The following is a 22414-nucleotide window of genomic DNA, read 5'->3' on the forward strand; positions in this document are numbered from 1 at the left end:
GCTAATAGCCATTGATGGACCTGTCCTCCAGGAACATAATCTACTTCTTTTTTGAACCCTGAAAGTCTCTGGCAAGGAGTTCCACAGGTTGACTGCATTGTATGAAGAAACACTTCCTTTTGTTAGTTTTAAACCTGCTGCCTATTAATTTCATTTGGTGATCCCTAGTTATTGTGTTATGAGAAGGCGTCAATAACACTTCTTTATTTACTTACTCCACACCAGTCATGATTTTATAGACCTCTAGCATATCCTCCTTTAGTCGTCTCTTTTCCAAGCTGATAAGTCCCAATTTTATTGCTCTCCTCATATGGAAGCTGTTCCATACCCCTAATCATTTCTGTTGCCGTTTTCTGAATCTTTTCCAATTCCAATATATGTTTTTTGAGATGGAGCGACCATATCTGCACTCGGTATTCAAGATGTGGGCATACCATGGATTTATATACAGGCGATATGATATTTTCTGTCTTATTATCGCTCCCTTTCTTAATGATTCTCAACATTCTGTTTGCTTTTTTTGACTGCTGCTGCACATTGAGTGGATGTTTTCAGAGAACTATCCACAAGGATGCCAAGATCTCTCTCGAGTGATAACAGCTAATTTAGACCCCATCGTTTTATACATATAGTTGGGATTATGGTTTCTAATGTGCATTACTTTGCATTTATCAATATTGAATTTTATCTGCCATTTTGTTGTCCAGTCACCCAGATTTGTGAGATCCCTTTGTAGCTCTTCACAGTCTGCCTGGGACTTAACTATCTTGAGTAGTTTTGTATCATCTGCAAATTTTGCTACCTCAGTGTTTACCCCTTTTTCCAGATCATTTATGAATATATTGACTAGGACTGGGACCAGTACAGACCCCTGGGGGGGACACCACTATTTACCTCTCTCCATTCTGAAAACTGACCAGTTATTCCTATCCTTTGTTTCTTTTAATCAGTTACCGATCCCTGACAGGACCTTCCCTCTTATCCAATGACAGCTTCCTTTGCTAAAGAAAAATCTTCCAGTTGTCAATAAGCAGCAGGCTGTTACATTTTGTGGTCACCAGCCAGTCTAGAGAGACAGTCACCTGCATTAAGCCAATGTATGACAATGGAATAATGTCCATCCTTTTGCATACTAAGTATACCAGGTGCTGTTTTTATAAACCACCCGTGGGTATGGATATAGCTGTATTGGCATAAATGCACCTATGTGAGCTTAGTTATTTTAAACTAAAGAAATGGAAGAAAAGCGGGTAATGCTGCAATGTTGACATTTTACATGACAAAAAGTCAGGAATTACAGAGTTTATGGTTCCCGTGGTTGCAAACATTGCCCGAATAAAGATAAGTTATCACCATATATGGAAAATGCTGACTATTCCAAAGTAGGTCAAAGTTACGCTTCCCTCAGCAACTATAACTTAAAATTCTGGATACTTCTGTGTGTGTAAAAACTGAACCTTACTGTGGAAGTAACCTAGTTTTTTGCTTTTAATATTTATAAGGACTGAGACATGCCATACTCACAAATCTTCTCCCTCTTTCATGCTTGCTTGCATGCAAACACAGGTGAGATGTCAGCAGAACAACTCTGCCTTGCCTGCCCTTTGTCTCGTTCAAACTGCAGCATCCTAGTTTCCTTTCTGAGATGCCCAAAAAAATAATAATAAAGGTGTGGGCTCCTTAAATTGGACTTAGCACTACAGCCAAATGATACTTTCTAAGCCTATGATTTGTGCAATTTCTGGTGCAGCAGCTGGAAGAGGTTCTCATCACACCAGAAAATTCTAATAAGTGGTTTGCAGAAGAAACTATACAGGTCTGTCTCATCTTGTGCGAGGGTTCCGTTCCGTGGTTAGTGCATAAAGTGAAAACCACATATAGTCAAAATTACATTGAGTTGAATGGCAGGCAGAATTGCCCACACTACAGAAACAGTATTTAAATTTCAAGTCTCAGAGGGGTAGCTGTGTTAGTCTGGATCTGTAAAAGCAGCAGAGAATCCTGTGGTACCTTATAGACTAACAGACATTTTGGAGCATGAGCTTTCGTGGGTGAATACCCACTTTTTCGGATGCATGTAGTATTTAAATTATTTTTCTCGTTTTTTGTTTCGTTTTGTTTTTGCCAACCGCGTAAAGCTGAAATCGCACACGTTAAATGCATGTAAGATGCGACAGACCTGGAACTGTGTGAGGAAATAGGTGAAGTGTGTTTAAAATTGTTGGGTTTTTTTGAAACAGTAATTCCTTTAAAACAAACATAAGCTGCTGGATGATATGATAATAAGCATTTCCTTACTGTTCAGGTCAAGTTTTTTGCTATCTCAAAAGTGCACTGTGGTTTGGATCTTTAAAAACCATAATTAAAGATAACATGGAGCTATACCTATCTCATTGAGTCCAGTCCTCTGCCTTCACAGCAGGACCAAGTACCGTCCCTGACAGATTTTTGCCCCAGATTCCTAAATGGCCTCCTCAAAGATTGAACTCACAACCCTGGGTTTAGCAGGCCAATGCTCAGACCTCCCCCGCAAGTCACTTAGGCACTGCTGTAAATCCCATCCCACCTGGTTAGTTTCCAAGGAGTTAAATGTGCAGGCATCATTTTTTGCTCTCTGATTTTAGAGAGCATGAGGCAAAGGGAAAAGTAAACTGGGATGAAAAGAGGCTAAAATATTCTTTCAAAAGCAAAGAAGTTGATTGATTGCACTTGGAGAGACGAGCTCATGAAATCCAAGGATTCGTGGGGTCCTCCAGGAGGTCTTTGGGGAAGCCTGTCTCTCAGAGGAGTGAGAAGGATTCTCTCCATATCCATTCAAAGCCCTTATTTACTTATTTATTTATTTTTTAGAAATGCTAAGCAAGATGTTGATGATGAGTATGGGGTCTCCCAAGCTCTGGCGAGGGGATTACAGTCTTACTACGCTGTGGCCCACGCGGTCACTGAACGAGTGGACAAACAGTCCACGCTCATGGTCAATGGCGTCCTCAAACAATACCAGGTGAGACACTGGGGGAGGAAGTGCCCTGATTCAGAGTGATGGTGACTGAAATAGCTTAGGCACACACAGCATGTCTGATCAACCACAGGTACGATCAGCACTGGGGGGAGAACCTAGGAATTACCAGACTGGATGAGACCCAAGGCCCATCTAGTCCAGTATCCTGTTTCTGACCAGCAGCTCAAAGGAAGGTTTTCTAGAACTCTGCAATAACAGATGTAGGATAATTGGCCCCCCATATTAGGTCTCATCCTGACCTCACATAGTCAGAGATTGGCTTAAACCCTGATGCCTGAGACGTAATAGTCCTTCCAAAATGTTATAATTATTTATTAGAAGTAAACTGCACACCTTGCTCTGCCTTACAGCCTTCATAAGGAACTGTGACATGTATTTGAACATAAAACCCTCCTGAGATTGCTCCAGGCAACTGGTTTCACTCTGCTTGGTGTTGGGCTCCTGTCCTGCTTCCCTCAGGGTTCTAATCAGGTGGCACTCCTTTACTATGCTCAGTTATTTCTGTCTGTCTAGAAATTTCCGCTGTATCTGCAAGCTGATTTATTCAAATCCATTTTGGGTTAATAGGTCATTATTTCTTACCTTTCGAACTTGCTGAGCAAAATTAATTCCAAGAATTGCTAGTGCCTCCATAAGCAAATCCACAATGTAATATAGCTGACAAGCAAGTTTTAAACATGGGCACGCATGTACATACACACGCACACCCCTAAATTGCACCAAAAAGGCTGAAGGTGACTGGATAATACTTGAATCATTTGTAGTCTCTGGGGAACAAATTGTGACACGACAGATGTTATCTGGCATTTTTAGTTGTAATTAGATAATTGTGCAGTACTTTGAAGATACAAAGCTGTATGGAAGGACTAATTTTTTGTGCTTATGAGTAGGCTCTGGCGTAAGACCTTACTTGTAATATTGTGTATTGCACTTGTGAAATCCTGGGGATTAAAGATAGGAGTCTGTTGACTCACACCTCGTATCTCTCCCACACTGCAGGAATGGAGGATTTTTCCCTTCAGTCCATGCAAGCAACCAGAAACTTGTTAAGATTCCGAGAGATGCAGCTGAGAATAAAATGATCCAGGCTTCTGGGGATGTGTGCGCGCAGATCTTTTATAAAATAACTGGTTAGCCAGACTTGGTCTCTGTAGCTTAAAGCAAAGAGCATTAAAGGGAGCTTTTTGTGTGGTATGCATGATCCAGAAGGGAAGGGAATGGATGGATGCCAAAGCGCTCTTTGAGATAATTAACTCTAAAATAAGAGGTTTAATAATCTATAAATAATTCATCTACAGTGTTACGTAAGGTGAGAGGCTGCAAATCATTCACAAGGAAGTGTGGCTTTTTTCCTCTTAGATCCTGTTTAGTTTATGTTCTTTGAATCATTCTCCATTCTCTTTTTGTTCAGATTAAAGGCTTGGAGTGGCTCGTCTCTTTGTACAATAATAACCTGAATGGTATCCTAGCAGATGAGATGGGTCTGGGCAAAACGATCCAGACCATCGCTTTAATCACATACCTCATGGAGCACAAGCGTATCAATGGACCCTTCCTCATTATCGTACCTCTCTCGTAAGTGTGGGGCTCAAACTAATGGGGGGTTATGCCACTGGCAAGTTTAGGAGAAGTTTTTAGTGAGCAACATTAATTCTAGCTGTTCTGTGGAAGGTAGTGGGGGTGATGGTTGGAGCAGGGAGGAAGAGGGAGTCAGGAATTATGGGTTCTGTTCCTCACTCTGCCATGGACTCACTCTCTGACCTTGGAATTCATTCAGCTGCCTTGCCTCAGTTTACCAATCTGCAAAATGGGTGTAGTGATACTTACCTGACAGGGGAGTTGGGGAGCTTTTGTAAAGTGCTTTGAGATTCTTGGATAAAAGCACCTCCTAGAAACCCAAATAACGCTGCAGTTGCCCTAAGGGAAGCTGCTGTTATTTCCCTCCCTCCCCTCCCCGCCCCCCCGGTCATTGACTTTTGGCTCATAACCTCTTAAGTACTGTTACAATGGACTAAATTATGCTCTGACAAAATTTCTCATCATACTAATCTGAATAATCAGAAGTTGTTCAAGGTCACAGTCCCAGCTCAGTAGGTCAGCTTAGAAAATAAATAAATGAGGCGGTGTGAAGAATCAGAATTCAGGGATTCCTGTTTGTAGCAGAACTGTTCCTCTCTTTATCTCTTATACCAAAATACAGATCTTCGCCAATAAAATAAGACCGCACTCCCCTGTACACGCACGTGACTGGGTTGTTATATTTTCAGTTCAGTCCCTAGTGCATGGAAGGGTTCTTCGAGCGATTGCTCACACTGATTCCACTCTTGAGGCATGTGCACCCAGTAAATGCCACATCAGATTATTTTGTCCGGTACCATCTGATGAGGCTATGTCTGTGCCCTGAGTGTCCTCACAGCCCTCCCACTCCAGGGTGGAAAAGCTGAGTGGCCCAAGCATCCCTCCGTCCATTCTTGCTGCCTGTGGGCGCAATGCAGAACCCCTGCACCGTCCGCTTCCTCCACGCACTGTGTGACTGACTTAGCCTGGTATATAATAGTACAGTGTTAACGTAGTTCTTTTTTTATGGTGTCACGGGGTTCACGCACCCCTACTGGCCATCCTGGGGATTAGCTCTGGCCAGGCATTGCGCCCTCCTCTGGTGGTGTCTCTCCCATCATCCTGTCAGCCTCCAGACCCCTTTTGCTCCAAGAACTGCTCCTCTTCGTGACTTGGCCCTCTTACCAGGTCACTCCGTGGTTCCCCCTTCCAGGGTATGTAACAGTCTTTTTGGAACAAATCAGGCAGTCCTCTGCCTGGTCGGTGCTGCATCCCTAGTGGCTGGTAGGGAACCTGAGCCTGCCCTCTACTCTGGGTTCTGGCTCAGGGGCCCTCCAGTTGGCAGCCATGGTCTGCACTGTCCTACCATGCTGCTTTCCCCCTGAGCCTTCTACCTTCCTGGCTTCCCCCCTCTCTGGGTTTGTCAGCCGCTCGACTGTCCTCTACGGTAGAACCTCAGAGTCAGGAACACCTCAGGAGTGAAGAGTGTTTGTAACTCTGAACTAAACCTTATGGTTCTTTCAAAAGTTTACAACCGAACAGTGACTCAGTACAGCTTTGAAACTTTACTATGCAGAGAAGTGCTGCGTTGAGCCATCTTAATTTTAAATGAAACAAGCACAGAAACTGTTCCCTTGCCTTGTGAAACTGCTTAATTTGTTTTAGTTCTTCATGTTTAACACAGCCCTGTACTGTATTTGCATCCTGCCCCCCTGAATACTTCCAAGTGAGGTGTGTGGCTGTCTGGTCAGTTCATAACTCTCAGGTTGTACTGTATAGGCCCAACACACCTCCCTTCACCCAGGGAGAGACTGCAGACTCCTTCCATTCAGCCCACTGCTGCTGTCACCTCCTGGGCTTTATTCAGATGCCTCCTGTTCCTGACCCGCTGAGCTTTATTTAATCAACCCCTGCTCCCTGGCTGCTTCTCCAGTGCAGCCTGGGCAGGTAATTGGCCCATGTAGCCATCTTAACCCTTCCAGCCCCTGTGTGGGGTGGACACCCCATCACATATCGTCTTTGGCAGTGTAATACATGTGAGTTTTTAGTGAACCTAGACAAACAGAGAAACTTGTGGAGTAGCTACGGGAGTTTGAGCCACACATTTACGAGATACTGTTCCTTAGTGGAGGCTTCCAGATTGAATGCCAGTTTTGGTGGGACTGTCCTGCAGTCACTATTTAAGTAAAACTCCGGTTGTCCACCTCCAGGCAATAGACAGTTGCTTGCTGATAGAATCATAGAATATCAGGGTTGGAAGGGGGGACCTCAGGATGTATCTAGTCCAACCCCCTGCTCAAAGCAGGACCAATCCCCAACTAAATCATCCCAGCCAGGGCTTTGTCAAGCCTGACCTTAAAAACCTCTAAGGAAGGAGATTCCGCTACCTCCCTAGGTAACCCATTCCAGTGCTTCACCACCATCCTAGTGAAATAGTTTTTCCTAATATCCAACCTAAACCTTCCCCGCTGCAACTTGAGACCATTGCTCCTTGTTCTGTCATCTGCTACCACTGAGAATAGTCTAGATCCATCCTCCTGGGAACCCCCTTTCAGGTAGTTGAAAGCAGCTATCAAATCCCTCCTCGTTCTTCTCTTCTGCAGACTAAACAATTCCAGTTCCCTCAGCCTCTCCTCATAAGTCATGTGCTTCAGCCCCCTAATCATTTTTGTTGCCCTCCGCTGGACTCCAATTTTTCCACATCCTTCTTGGAGTGAGGGGCCCAAAACTGGACACAGTACTCCAGATGAGGCCCCACCATGTTGAATAGAGGGGAATGATCACGTCCCTTGATCTGCTGGCAATGCCCCTATTTATACAGCCCAAAATGCCATTAGCCTTCTTGGCAACAAGGGCACACTGCTGACTCATATACAGCTGCTTGTCTACTGTAACCCCTAGGTACTCTTCTGCAGAACTGCTGCCTAGCCACTCGGTCCCTAGTCTGTAGCGGTGCATGGGATTCTTCCGTCCTAAGTGCAGGACTCTGCGCTTGTCCTTGTTGAACCTCAACAGATTTTTTTTTTGGCCTAATCCTCTAATTTGTCTAGGTCCCTCTGTATCCTATCCCTGCCCTCCAGTGTATCTACACTCCTCCCAGTTTAGTGTCATCTGCAAACGTGCTGAGGGTGCAGCCCATGCCATCCTCATCACCAGGCGTAGAATCTGTGTTGACAACCACTCGAAGAAGAAAGGACACTTACTTGCCTTGCAGCAATTGGTTCTTCAAAATGTCTTGTCCATACAGTTTTCACAACCTGCTCTCTTTCTCAGCTACCTCGGAGTTCTGTACTGGTGAAAGAACTGAGGGGCGGGTTGGGCCCACGCTACCCTTTGTGCCCTCAGGCGAAGGGGAAGTGAGGTTCTTCTTCGAGTGATTGCTCACATCCATTCCAGTTAGGTGTGCGCGCCGCGCGTGCACGTTCGTCGGAAACTTTTTACCCTAGCAACTCCAGTGGGCCGGCAGGTCGCCCCCTGGAGTGGCGCCGCCATGGCGCCCAATATATATCCCTGCCGGCCCGCCCGCTCCTCAGTTCCTTCTTACCGCCGTGTCGGTCGTTGGAACTGTGGAGCGCGGCATAGCTGTCCTCCACGTCCCTAGCTCTCCTAGTTTTTATCGCTTGTTTATCGCTTATCTCTAGTTCTATATAGTTGTTAAATTAGTATTGTTAAGTAGATAGTTTAGTAAATAGCTGTTAAGTAGTTCCTGGCCGGGGGGCTTAGCCCTTCCCGGCACCGGGCGTCAGGCTCATGCCTGTTTCGCCAGGCTTCAAGCAGTGTGCGGCCTGCAAGAAGCCCATGCCTACCAGCGATCCCCACGAAGCGTGCCTGAAGTGCCTCGGGGAATCGCACAGATCTGACAAGTGCCGCATCTGTAAGGCTTTTAAGCCGAGGACAAAAAAGGAGAGGGATCAGAGGCTCCGAACTCTCCTAATGGAGGCGGCACTTGACCCGTCGACTTCGCAGACCGTGGTTTCGGCACCGGCACCGGATCGCTCCGGCACCGAGAAGACTCCTCGGCACCGACCTTCTCCGGCACCGGAATCAGAGCCTAGGCCGTCGAAGTCTAATACTCCGGCCAGGCAGACCCGGCTTGAACGCCCGGCCTCGACATCGGCCGCGGCGCCGCCGGCACCGTCAGCACCGTTGACTCCGGGCCCGGCGGGTCTGTTGAGTCCGGTGCCGCCGAGCTCCCCCATGAGATCTGGGGTTGAGATAATGGTCCCATCCACACCGGAGACCTTCGCCTCGGCTCGGGACCTTATTGCCCTGACGGAGCCTACTCGGCTGCCACCCCCGGTTCCTCCGGTGCGGGTCACGTCCAGAGGCAAGCCTATGATGTCGGCACCGCCCACGGACAGTCGTTCGCCATCCAGGCCCCGACGTCTTGGGCGCTCCAGATCCCGACGCCGCTCGCAGTCCCGGCACCGCTCCCCTCAGCGGTACCGGTTGCACTCGCGGCACCGGTCGGCATCGAGACGGTCGCGGTCAGGCTCCAGTCGACACCGGCACCGCGACTCCAGGAGCAGGTCCCGACGCTACTCGCCGCACCGGTCGACCTCCCGGCACCGAGCTGGTGGCAGGTCCCGGTCCCGATCTCGCTCGACCTCCCGGCACCGAGCTGGTGGCAGGTCCCGGTCCCGGTCGATCTCCCGGCACCGAGCTGGTAGTAGGTCCCGGCACCGAAGCAGCGCCCGGCACCGTGACAGATCCCGGTCCCGAAGCAGCGCCCGGCACCGTGACAGATCCCGGTCCCGAAGCAGCGCCCGGCACCGTGACAGATCCCGGTCCCGAAGCAGCGCCCGGCACCGTGACAGATCCCGGTCCCGAAGCAGCGCCCGGCACCGTTATGACTCCCGGCACCGGTCCCCGGCACCGAGACGATCCTCCGTGCCGGCCCGCGCAGACCCGTACCATCCAGGGTCGGCCCCGCCGTGGCCCTCCAGGCAGCCGTCCGTGTCCTCTCAGACGGACAGCGGCTACGCGCTGGGCACCGACCGGCAGGCGGCGCTGTTTGCTGATCCGCCGCTGCAGGACCAAGGCCCCCCACAGTGGGGATTCTGGACACCCTGGGCGTACCATCAGGCCCAGGGCCCCCAGCAGCTCCCTGCTAGGCCGGCGACTGCGGAGCGTAGGGCCCCTGAAGCCTCTTTGTCTCGCCCCCCTCCCTCCCCGGAAGGGGACGAAGGGTCCAAACAGCAGGACTCCGCTGCGGCTCCGGAGACAGAGGCGAGGGCTGAGGAAGACCCTCAGTTGGACACTATTGTGCCTGGGGTCTCATCATCCTCCTCCCCGGATGAGGCGGTGGCGGGTACCTCCTCCAACAGTCCCCCCCCGCTGGATCTCAGGGCGCACCAGGACCTCCTCAGGCGATTGGCTCAAAACCTGAGTCTGCAGGCAGAGGAGGTCTCGGAGATAGAGGACCCAATTGTCACCATCCTCTCTTCCGATGCTCCCACCAGGGTCGCCCTGCCGTTTATACGGACCATTCAGGCCAATGCCAATACTATCTGGCAGTCCCCGGCCTCCATCCCTCCGACAGCAAAAGGAGTCGAGAGGAAGTACATGGCCCCTTCTAAGGGGTACGAATATTTACATGTTCACCCGACTCCCGGTTCACTGGTAGTGCAATCGGTGAACGATAGGGAGCGTCACGGCCAGGAGGCTCCGGCCCCCAAATCCAGAGAAGCCAGGCGGATGGACCTCCTTGGCCGTAAGGTGTATTCGGCTGGGGCGCTGCAGCTCAGGGTCTCTAACCAACAGGCCCTGCTGAGCAGATACGCCTTTAACTCCTGGGTGGCAGTGGACAAATTTAAGGAGCTGCTGCCACAGGATGCTCGCCAAGAGTTCACGGCCATCTTGGACGAAGGCAAGAAGGTCGCGCGCACGGCCTTGCAAGCCTCCTTGGACGCTGCGGACTCGGCTGCCCGTACCCTCGCGTCAGGAGTTACGATGCGTCGCATCTCCTGGCTGCAGGTTTCCGGCCTTCCGCCAGAGCTCCAGCACACGATACAGGACCTTCCTTTCGAAGGCCAGGGCCTGTTTTCCGATAAGACAGACCCCAGACTTAAGAGTTTAAAGGACAACCGGGTCATTGCGCGGTCCCTCGGGATGCACACCCCCGTGACACAGCGTAGACCCTTTAGGCCGCAACAACAGCAGCACCGTCGGCCGTTTTCCCAGTTCCGCCAGCGGCAGGACCCTTACAGGCGCCGCGGCAGGAACGGGAGGCGCAGGCAGTCGGGGAACCAAGGGGGGCAGAACCAAGGCTCCTCAAAACCCCCGCCTGGTCCTAAGCCTTCATTTTGAAGGTGCGCTCGAGGGCGCAGTAACAGTTTCCCCTACGGATCCGTCCCCTCCGTTTTCCAACCGCCTTTCGTTTTTCCTCCCGGCGTGGTCCCAAATAACATCGGACCGCTGGGTCTTGAGCGTGGTGCAGACGGGGTACCGCCTGCAGTTTGTTTCGTTCCCTCCTTCCCGCCCTCCTTCCTCGTCCCTCTTCAGGGACCCCTCTCACGAGCAATTCCTTCGGCAGGAGGTGCAGACGCTCCTCAGCAAAGGAGCTATAGAGGCGGTTCCCGAAAACGAGAAAGGCAAGGGGTTTTATTCCCGCTATTTTCTGATCCCCAAGGCCAAGGGGGGCCTCAGGCCTATCCTCGACCTGCGAGAACTCAACAAATACCTCGTGAAGTTGAAGTTCCGCATGGTATCCCTGGGGACCATTATTCCATCCCTGGATCCGGGAGACTGGTACGCCGCCCTCGACATGCAGGACGCGTATTTCCACGTTGCCATTTGGCCACGCCACAGACGCTTCCTCCGCTTCGTTGTGGGGGCTCGTCATTATCAATTTGCGGTCCTCCCGTTTGGCCTGTCCACGGCCCCGAGGGTGTTTACAAAATGCATGGCAGTTGTCGTGGCGCATCTTCGGCGCAACCGTGTCCACGTGTTCCCTTATCTGGACGATTGGTTGATTCGGGGCACGTCGGAACAGCAGGTGTACAGCCATGTCCGCGTGATCACCGGCATGTTTGCGAGTCTGGGCCTCTTGATAAACACAGACAAGTCCACCCTGAGGCCCACTCAGAAGGTGGAATTTATCGGGGCCGTCCTGGACGCCACTGTGGGCAGGGCCTCGCTGCCTCGGCAGCGGTTCCAGACCATGGCGGCGATCGTTCAACGCTTGCGGTCAGCCCCGTTGACGTCAGTGAGGACATGTCTAACCCTGTTAGGCCACATGGCGGCGTGCACTTTTGTGACCGACTACGCTCGGCTCCGCATGAGGCCTCTCCAGCTGTGGCTTATCAGTCATTACAGACCAAGGCAACCGCTAGACATGTTAATCACAGTCCCCCAGAAGGTCTTAGATTCCCTCGGCTGGTGGGTGGACCAGTCCGTATTGTGTGCGGGTCTTCCCTTTCAACCGTCTCAGCCCTCGGTATCCCTGACAACGGATGCCTCAGATCTAGGCTGGGGGGCCCACCTAGGGACCCTGCGGACGCAGGGCCTATGGTCCCAGGAGGAGGTGGGGCTACATATCAACATGAGGGAGTTGAGAGCGGTCCGCCTTGCTTGCCAAACGTTTTGTCATCAGCTTCAGGGTCGTTGTGTAGCCGTGTTCACGGACAACACGACGACCATGTATTATATCAACAAGCAGGGCGGCACCAGGTCCTCCTCCCTGTGCCTCGAGGCGATACGACTCTGGGACTTTTGCGTAGCCCACTCCATTCACCTCAGGGCTTCCTTCCTTCCCGGAGTACGGAACACGCTGGCGGATCGATTGAGCAGATCCTTCCTGTCACACGAGTGGTCCCTTCGACCGGACGTCGCTCTCTCCATTTTCCGGAGGTGGGGTTATCCCCGGGTGGACCTCTTTGCGTCCAAGGGGAACAGGAAGTGCCAAGCGTTCTGCTCCTTTCAGGGCAGGGAGCCGGGGTCGATAGCGGATGCCTTCCTCATCCAGTGGTCGACCCACCTGTACTATGCGTTTCCTCCGTTCCCTCTGGTTCACAAGGTCCTCCTGAAGGTGCGCAGAGACAGGGCTCGTGTGATCATGGTGGCCCCGGCATGGCCCAGACAGCACTGGTACACCATGCTGCTAGACTTGGCCGTAGCCGACCCAGTTCCCCTGCCCCTTCATCCGGACCTGATTACCCAGGACCACGGGTCCCTCTGTCACCCAGACCTGCAGTCGCTGCACCTAGCGGCGTGGCTCCTGCGTGGCTAACTGGTTCCGAGCTGCGCTGCTCCACGCCTGTGAGAGAGGTGCTCTTGAGCAGCAGGAAACCATCCACAAGAGCCACATATTCGGCAAAATGGAAACGCTTCTCCTGTTGGTGCGTAGAGAGAAATCTCCGCCCTATGGAAGTTTCGGTATCCGAAATCTTAGATTATGTTTGGTCCCTCAAAGAACATGGTCTGGCCTTATCGTCGTTGCGAGTCCATCTGGCAGCTATCTCCACCTTTCACCCGGGTGCGGACGGTCGCTCCGTTTTTTCTCACCCGACGGTGTCGAGATTCCTTAAGGGGCTGGAACGGTTATTCCCTAACGTCCGTCCCCCTGCTCCAACCTGGGATCTTAACCTGGTGTTGTCCCGGCTCATGGGGCCCCCCTTTGAGCCGTTAGCTACTTGCTCCCTGCTTTACCTCTCTTGGAAGGCTGCCTTTCTAGTAGCTATCACCTCAGCTAGACGGGTGTCGGAACTCCGAGCCCTTGTGGTGGACCCCCCATACACGGTCTTCCACAAAGACAAGGTGCAGCTTAGACCACACCCTGCCTTTCTACCCAAGGTGGTCTCAGCCTTCCACGTCAACCAAGAGATTTTCCTCCCGGTTTTTTTCCCAAAACCTCACTCCTCAGGCAGGGAGCAGCAGCTCCACTCGCTGGATGTCCGTAGAGCTCTCGCGTTCTACATAGAGAGGACCAAACCCTTCCGCAAATCCCCCCAGCTTTTCGTGGCGGTAGCGGACCGTATGAAAGGGCTTCCTATCTCCTCCCAGAGATTATCCTCGTGGGTTACGTCCTGTATCAGGACCTGTTATGACTTGGCCCATGTCCCTACGGGCCGTGTGACTGCGCATTCTACCAGGGCGCAGGCGTCGTCACTGGCTTTCCTGGCCCGTGTGCCCATCCAGGAAATCTGTCGGGCAGCGACCTGGTCATCGGTCCACACCTTTGCTTCCCACTACGCCCTGGTACAGCAGTCGAGAGAGGATGCGGCCTTCGGAACTGCAGTGCTCCATGCCGCGACTTCTCACTCCGACCCCACCGCCTAGGTATGGCTTGGGAGTCACCTAACTGGAATGGATGTGAGCAATCACTCGAAGAAGAAAAGACGGTTACTCACCTTTGTAACTGTTGTTCTTCGAGATGTGTTGCTCACATCCATTCCACACCCGCCCTCCTTCCCCACTGTCGGAGTAGCCGGCAAGAAGGAACTGAGGAGCGGGCGGGCCGGCAGGGATATATATTGGGCGCCATGGCGGCGCCACTCCAGGGGGCGACCTGCCGGCCCACTGGAGTTGCTAGGGTAAAAAGTTTCCGACGAACGTGCACGCGCGGCGCGCACACCTAACTGGAATGGATGTGAGCAACACATCTCGAAGAACAACAGTTACAAAGGTGAGTAACCGTCTTTTACTTATGGTGCAGGCGTGGCCCCAACAGATACTGTTGGACAAAATAATCTGATCTCTCATGCATGGAGCACATGCACCAAGAGCGGAATCTATATGGGCAATGCTTTTACCACATTTACCGTAGGGTACATAACTGTTTCTGGCAGAGAAGAAAGTACTGTGGCCATATCTCATGATTGTCACAGGGAATTTTTAGATTGTGGTTGAGTGTCTTGGATAATGGATTTTGCAGCAAGAATTACTAGCTGGGAATAAAGGGTATTGATTTCTCAAGAGCTGCTGGAGACTTTTATGGTTCTACAGCCAATGGGGGCTGGTTTGGGCTATAGGAGGTTTGGAGTCCATTATGCAAGGGTGGGTTTTACTGTTCTTTCTTGCTCCCTCTCTTCTAGAACGTTGTCAAACTGGGCATATGAATTTGATAAATGGGCTCCTTCTGTGGTGAAGGTCTCATACAAGGCAAGTACTGGAATTCGGTCCGGCATGTCTCACTGTAAAACTTTTGGTTGCATACTTTGTAAGCAGCCTTTAGTACCTATATAACCAACCCCAATAGAAATGCAGTGTTCCCTTTATCCAAAAAAAAATAATAATCATCTGCTTCATGATTATTCTTCTCTGTGTTTGATATGAATACTTGAACAAGAGAGTGAATCTAACTACCATGGCCTATATAAACATTAGAGCTAGATTTGCTTCCCCCTGCCAATCAAGAACATGGGACTTTCCACTCTGTTGCTAATAATCAGAGCTTGTCTACACAGTGCGGCAGTGTGTACTAGAGGGCTGTGAATTCTGCAGTGCACTGCGTGCTGCAGACTAACCGGCCTGTGTAGACGCTGCTGGTGCGCACTAAAAATATGCAATAGGGAATTTTTAGAGCATGCCAGCAGGGTCTGCACGGGCCAGTTAAATCGCATCATGTTGGTGCACTTTAAAATTTGTACCCCTCTAGTTGAGCATTGCTGCACCCTGTAGACAAGCCCTCAGTAACGACCCCTGCTGGAAGTTACATTGATTTGATTTTTTTTCTCCCATTCCTCCTTTCCCAGGGCTCTCCAGCAGCAAGACGGGCATTTGTACCTCAGCTTCGAAGTGGGAAGTTTAATGTCTTGCTCACAACCTATGAGTACATCATCAAAGATAAGCACATTCTTGCCAAGGTGAGTGTCGTGTTTCCCATGGCTAACTGCACCTCTGACACCCACATGGCTGCCTTAAGGGCCACCTCGCTTAGGGCTCAGGCCCCCAGCCATCCCCTTTCTCAGGCTCTGCAGTTTTGTGTTCTCAGGGGTAAGAACAGGGTTGAGGAGTGATCAGCCATCTCTCATAAAGCAAAGTGTTCTTCATTCAGAACAAAAGCATTACAGAGAAAACCTATCTTAGGAGTAAACAGCTTAGATACACGTACCTAGTTTAGCAGGCGCTCACCCACCTTTCACTTGGAAACCCTGGCAGATCTAAAGTACCTCTCATGGGGGGTTGCGCTTGTGAGTTACCCTCTTCTGAGGTCAGGCTGTCATTTGATACAGTTTCAAGTCTTCTGTCCTCTTAGACCTCCTGCTCAAGTCAAAGCACTCTGTGCAGGTCCTCCCCAGAAGTGTGAAAGTGTGCAACTTCACAAGACTAGTTATCTGGATTATTTCAGCAGTGGGGATTTGCATTAGTTACCTTCCAGAAATCTCTCTTATCTTGTGATCTTTATCTGGATCTTGTGTCAGTGAACTACTAAATTAAGCTGCACTGATTAGGGTTTGTGCCTAACTATAACTGATGCATCTTTTCTCACCTAGACATGGCCTTAGTAGCCTAGGCGTTCTCTTCAGTTACTCAGGAACTGGGGTAGTGAGGGAAATGTATTTGGCTATGGCCAGGCAGCTAAGGAATGACTGGTGATGGTACAGGGGGTGTGAGATGCTGGAAGTAACTAACTGGGTAACATCTCTCTTCCTTAATCATTTCTCGATATTGCTGCCCCTTCCCTTATTCCATCGGCTGTCTCGGTTCTCTGTGCCACAGGCAAAGAAAGGGCTCATGAATGGGAGCACTGCCCCAGCAGCAGCCTGAATGAATCTTGACCAGGGTTTTACAGTCCTAGTCAGTTCTGAGCTGTCTCTGGTGGTGGCCCCCGCTGGGCAGGCATGGCTGTGTGGATGGTTAAGATGGTGTGATTCTCCTCTGTTGGAGGGGGTGACCATAGCTGCTGTGCTTATGAAAGGTGGGATTCCCACAGTCTTTGTTGTGATTCCGTCTCTGCAGATTCGCTGGAAGTATATGATTGTTGATGAAGGTCACAGAATGAAGAATCACCACTGTAAGCTAACCCAAGTCCTCAACACACACTACGTAGCTCCGCGTCGTTTGCTGCTGACAGGAACTCCACTACAGAATAAGCTGCCAGAGCTGTGGGCTCTACTCAATTTCCTCCTTCCCACCATCTTCAAGAGCTGTAGCACATTTGAGCAGTGGTTTAATGCTCCGTTTGCCATGACTGGAGAGAAGGTAGGTGTGGAATTAGCAGTCTGACAGCAGTTGAGTTTGGACAGTTTTGTGCTAATATAAGGTACCAAATCAGTAGATATTCATGGTATTGGTTGTAAGTAGTTTCCAGCTATTAACTGGTGTGCTGGCTCAGCAGTCTCAATCTTAATTTTGCTATTAGAAGAGGGGTATTGTCTTCAATCACAGTTTAATTTCTGAGACTGGACACCAGCGAAAGTGAGTTTGAGCTGTAGGGATAAACCAGAGACTGGTAATAAGTAAATGCTGGAATAAATGTAAGGTGTCTTTCTGTTATAGACCTCCAGCCATGCCAGCAAGGTGCTGCTTGGTTCTTGTCAAAATGGATTCGTAGATTGCACAGAAGCCTCAAGGCTTTGAAGTGAACTGGTTATATTCATTCATAACTCCTCCCTTAAAGTGCAGCGTCTTGGGACGTGAATACCAAGGAATAGAACAGCACAGGGTTTTAACCGTTAGTTTTCAGTAAAACCCCAGACTTGGACAGTGGCATAAGAGAGTTTGCAGTTTTGAGAGGGGTGTGGCTGGACAAAACTAAGTCATCAGTTGCACAGTTTATGAGGTCAAGTATCAGAGGGTAGCCGTGTTAGTCTGGATCTGTAAAAGCAGCAGAGAGTCCTGTGGCACCTTATAGACTAACAGACGTATTAAAACATGAGCTTTCGTGGGTGAAAGCTCATGCTCCAATACGTCTATTAGTCTATAGGGTGCCACAGGACTCTTCGCAGCTTTTACAGTTTATGAGGGAATCTTTAGGCCTTATTTCTATTCCCAGCTCTGCCACTGGCCTGCTGGGTGACCTTGGGCAAGTCACTTATCCTCTCTGAGCCTCAGTTTCCCCATCTGTCGAATGGGCATAATCATGACCTTTGCAAAGTGCTTTGAGATCTGCTGGAATGTGCTAGACAAGAGCTAGGTGTGGTTGTTATTGGGATCTTGCAGTATTCAGTGAAAAACGTTGAGGGGAGAGAGACTCAACAAGTTATTTTAACCTATTTTTATTTCCTGGGTGGAAAAAATAGGTGGATTTGAATGAAGAAGAAACTATTCTGATTATTCGTCGTTTGCACAAAGTGCTGCGTCCCTTCCTGCTAAGACGGTTAAAGAAGGAGGTAGAAGCACAGCTGCCTGAAAAGGTAAAGCTTGTAAGGAAGACACAAACCCCCACACCCACCAGGCCTTCTGGATGCATTTTTGGAACACGTTCTTTAGTCAAACACAAGTTATTGTGCTCAGTGCAGGGCTAGTGGAGTGAAATTCCTGGCCTGTGCGGTTATACAGGAGATCAGACTAGAGCTAATGGGTCCTTCTGATTCTAAAATCCTAAAATCTATGAACTACGCTGCATTTAAATAGTGTTTTGTTTGTAAGTTTAGTCATTGTTTGATGTTGCATCCTTGCTGTAAGTCCTCATGTCGCTGAAGACTAGAAGAGAAGCTGTGACATCTTCTCCTGAGGAAAGTGAGGAAAGCCCCAAGATTTGAGCGTTTACAGTTGGACAGGAGGAAGTAGTGAAAAATGCTAGAGACAGCGCTCCTGCCCTAGCCCATGAGTGGGGGATGAGGTAGTTGAACTAGCCAGTTTATTCTTTTTCAACTTGCATATAGTTGTCAGTTAAGCTGCCTGCTATTTGCTCCAGCATTTGACAGCTGGTTCCATGTTGTCCTCACTAGAGGCTTTTGCTTTGTATGGTTTCCCTTTCCTCACTCCAGGGCTAAGGGAAAAAACCTTTCCAACTCCTGGGGACTCCAAATTAGTTTTCTTTCTAGGAACTGCTGCAATGAGACGATATTTGCAGCTTTTCAGCTTACTGTGCTCATCCCAATGGGCTGTGCTAGCCTGATGAGAACAAGCCAGATTGGTGGCTTAACTCTCTAGCGCTGAGGCGGTGGGGCTCAAAGTGGGGAAGATGGGAGAATAGTGATGGCTGTGTGTGCCTCACAGTTCCACAGGAGTGACTTGTGTGCCCAGTCTGCTGCTCCTGGGGCCAGCAGCATCATAAAGACACCACACCGAGCCCTGTGGTTAGTGTCTCGCCAGCGTTCTGGCCAGCTTGAGAACAGTGCTAGTTGGTTGGGAAATAAGTCACAGTCCAGTGGTTGGCAGAGAGCTCGGAGCAGTACAGCAAAGGGGGGTGGTGTAGGGCAACAAGCCAGTGACGGGGGCGTAGGAGTGAAATGTTTTGGGAGCATGCAGAGAATGACGGTGGGTTGGTTACTAAACTCTCCTCTGCTTTCCAGGTGGAGTATGTGATCAAGTGTGACATGTCGGCATTACAGAGGGTGCTGTACAGACACATGCAGGCCAAGGGAGTGCTGCTCACCGATGGCTCGGAGAAGGATAAAAAGGTGTGGCACTAGGGCCCTGATTTGTTACTTACTCTCCCTGCATTTACGTGCAGCAGGGCCAAAGAGCATTTCACATACAGGGGCCTGTCTCCCAACTGCTTTTTTTCCCCACGCTGTTTGCCAGTCACGTTGCTGCTACAGTTTGAGGGGGACATTTTTGTGGAGTTAAGCATCCAAATCCCCTTCGCTTTCATAGGTGCCTAGCTGCTCTTTGTGCTTTGGAGAATCCCCTTAATGCATTTGGCACTGGCTCCCTGGAAACTGAGGCCTGATCTAGATATAGGTACAGTGCTCAGGGATGTGAAAAATCCACACCTTGTAGCGCCATTGCTGTGCTACCCTAACCCCTGGTGTAGACGCAGCTCGGTCAGCTTAGCTACCATTGCTCGGGGAGGTGGAGTTCCTACAGTAACAGAAAAACCCCTTTGATAACTGTCTGTCTACACTACGGGGTTAAAGCAGTATTGTTATGCCACCATAGCACCTGTAGTGCAGACATGGCCTTAAAGCCCCACTGCGCAGAATGGATACAGCAGGAGCAGTGGCAGGGCAAGCTTCCTCCACATAGCCAGGACCTAAACCTGTGCATGCCTCTCCTAAGACTGCCCAAAAGGATCCTGTGCTGTGGAGAACTATTAGGAATTTCCTGGAGAGCACCAGCTTGTTTCACACAAGCCACTCAACAGCTGTCAGATGGCAGCACCTGGTTGGGCCAGCTTTAAAATGAACCGAAGGTGAAGTGTGCACTTCTCCAGTATGCAACCTCTGAGCCGCCCTCACCCTCATTTTAAAAATTCCTTTATTCCTTGGATTGCGGAAGAGGATTTTAAGGTTTCTTCTTAACACCTTGAAGTTCACCTTTTCTGAGCAATGTGTTACATTGCTGTACTGTTGTCTTGCTGTTCTGGGCAGCTTTCACAGCAGTGAGGCTGGGGGAATTAGCCTTGCTAGTGTATGGAGGAGGTTGGATCCCACTCCTAAAGTGGCAGCTCTGCTACTAGATCTGTGTGACATTCACTTTTGAAAACTAAGTGAAGGTGCATCCCATGTCCCATCCATGCTAGAACAGCCGTTCACTGTCTTCAGTGTTCTACACACGTAGTTAGCTACTAAAGGTAACGTGATCGGCCTCTGAATAATTTCGCCTTTGTCCTCAGCTACAGCCATTTGCTTTCTCTTATGTGAGATTTTAGATTTTTGCCAAGAGTGTAGGATGCCATGACTGCAGTGGGGGTGGAGCAGATCCTCCACGTTCCTTTTCACAGCTTGTGTCTGCTTGGACATATCTGTAATTTTGTGTCTTCTTCACACAGGGCAAAGGTGGTACAAAAACCCTGATGAACACCATCATGCAGCTGAGGAAGATCTGTAATCATCCGTACATGTTTCAACACATAGAGGTAATGTTGTAGTATTATTTGTATCAGTGTTGCCTAGAGCAGTGGTCTCCAAAGTGGGGTGCACAAGAGGCTCCTTGGGGGTGCACGGCAGGAGGAGCCCCCCCCTTTTTTTTTTTTTGCTTCTGCAAAAATGGTAGCGCTGGCACGGCAGGGGATGCATGCTCAAAAATTTGTTACTGATACGGGTGCGCGATCAAAAAAGTTTGGAGATCCCTGGCCTAGAGGCTCCTCTGAGGATCTAAGGGCCATAGTATACAGATCAGCCTTTCTGTAAAATGGGTAACATATGAACTAAGCTGTTCTTGGACGCTGCAGGGTAAATTTTCAGGGCAGCACTGTGTAGCGTTCCTGTGTCTCATCATAAAAGGTTCCCCTGTAGCATCCAAAGTTGGTTTAAACCTGTTCAGACATGGAGTGTTCAATGAAGTGATATCAATTAAAAATGGCAAAGTCAAGGCTCATTGTCAAGCTGATGCCTTTGGATGCAGTCTCTCCTCAGAGACAACGAAACAAGCCTTCCACTAGTGAATCGGTGCTCCAGCTCGCTCCTTGGGATCATCTTCTCACCTCAAGTGACCCCAGACAGATGCTTTGAAATTACTTTATTCCTACACATTCATTCCAGGCCTTCATACAGCAATTGGGTATCTTATGAATTAACCTATTACCATTTATAATTAAACCGCTTTCCAGCCGAAGAATAAAATGGCTCATACCAAACTGGATGCACAATTCTGCAGTGAGAGTATCGGTCACAGGGCTAACCCAAGTATGTTGGTGTTACACTGGACCAGAGTTAGACCTTTCAACAACACCTCGAGAACATCAGGTCTTTTTCGCACTTACCAGAAAATTGGCCAGAACATCATGGGGCTCCAGTCCACGGACCAACAAACTGCAACAACTGCTTTGGTATATTGTGCAGCTAAATGCTGTGCACTCGTGTGGTCTGACAGCCGTCATGCTAAACTCCTTGACATTCAACTTAACGCCATGCGCATCTTGTCGGGACACTCAAATTGACTTCACACCACTGGCTCCCGGTCCTATCGCACATCCAGTCTCAGCAGATTAGAAGAGCTCCTCAGACATCTCGCTTTCTCAATCATGTCAATGCAAACGCAGGGATCCCGCGGCATGATGACCTGCAGAACTTGCTGAAGACAAGATTAAAATCCTACAACCCTCTGCGGAACCGCATCAAGACCCTTACACCAATTGTGATGCTGAGGCTCAGTGGAGAGTCACATGGAGCGTTTCGACCACGCTAAACAAGCAGCTCGTCGTTGACCCTGCCAAGGAACCATCGGGTTTTGATTTTATGTCAGAAAGACTGGTGCAGATTGAATCTCATCAGGACATCTCATGGGAGACTTGGGCAAACCCTCTTCAAATGGAAAATGAGGCAAACACCTGCATGCAACTGTGGTCACCACGATAGAGCACATTGCATCTGAGTGTCCCCTTTGTTCCTTTGCCAGAGGCCTGAAGGACATTCAGCAGCTCACTGCTGTGGCAATGTGCTGGCTATCAAACCTAGGTATACACTTGTTGCTATCCACCCAAGCTACACGAAAGCAGAAGATTAGACCGATTTGACCTGAGGATCAGTTTTCCATTAGGGCAATTCCAAGAGTTTGGTGGATTTATTGGACACTTGTGTTTGTATAGAAGAGTTTGGTGCAATCAGTGTGACAGTGTTTCTGTTTTTGTTTGCAGGAATCCTTTTCAGAGCACTTAGGTTTCACTGGAGGTATTGTACAGGGGTAAGTTGAATGCTTTTGAGCTTTACAAAGGAGGATATTTGTAGTTTAAGTGTGGTGTGGTTTATCAGTGAAGAATTACTTGGATTAGGTCAGTGTATTAATGTTAGAAGCACTGGTAGTTGTCATTTGCATGTGAGGATGATGCCTTCTTTTAGCATCAGA

At 49.6% G+C, this 22414-nt stretch overlaps 1 protein-coding gene across 11 annotated transcripts in view; it reads left to right on the forward strand.

Annotated features, from left to right (window-relative positions):
• Nucleotides 1-22414, forward strand: part of SMARCA4 (SWI/SNF related, matrix associated, actin dependent regulator of chromatin, subfamily a, member 4) — a 90047-nt gene that overhangs the window by 55989 nt on the left and 11644 nt on the right. For all 11 annotated transcript variants that reach the window (XM_030545897.1, XM_030545896.1, XM_030545895.1 and 8 more), the window contains 9 exons: nucleotides 2851-3001; nucleotides 4431-4594; nucleotides 14611-14677; nucleotides 15271-15381; nucleotides 16478-16720; nucleotides 17761-17874; nucleotides 18979-19086; nucleotides 20400-20486; nucleotides 22206-22252. In XM_030545897.1, coding sequence (XP_030401757.1) covers nucleotides 2851-3001; nucleotides 4431-4594; nucleotides 14611-14677; nucleotides 15271-15381; nucleotides 16478-16720; nucleotides 17761-17874; nucleotides 18979-19086; nucleotides 20400-20486; nucleotides 22206-22252 — 1092 coding nt within the window. The remainder of the gene's footprint in view (nucleotides 1-2850; nucleotides 3002-4430; nucleotides 4595-14610; nucleotides 14678-15270; nucleotides 15382-16477; nucleotides 16721-17760; nucleotides 17875-18978; nucleotides 19087-20399; nucleotides 20487-22205; nucleotides 22253-22414) is intronic.

Source organism: Gopherus evgoodei, unplaced genomic scaffold (assembly GCF_007399415.2).
Source record: "Gopherus evgoodei ecotype Sinaloan lineage unplaced genomic scaffold, rGopEvg1_v1.p scaffold_40_arrow_ctg1, whole genome shotgun sequence".
Taxonomy (NCBI): Eukaryota; Metazoa; Chordata; order Testudines; family Testudinidae; genus Gopherus; species Gopherus evgoodei.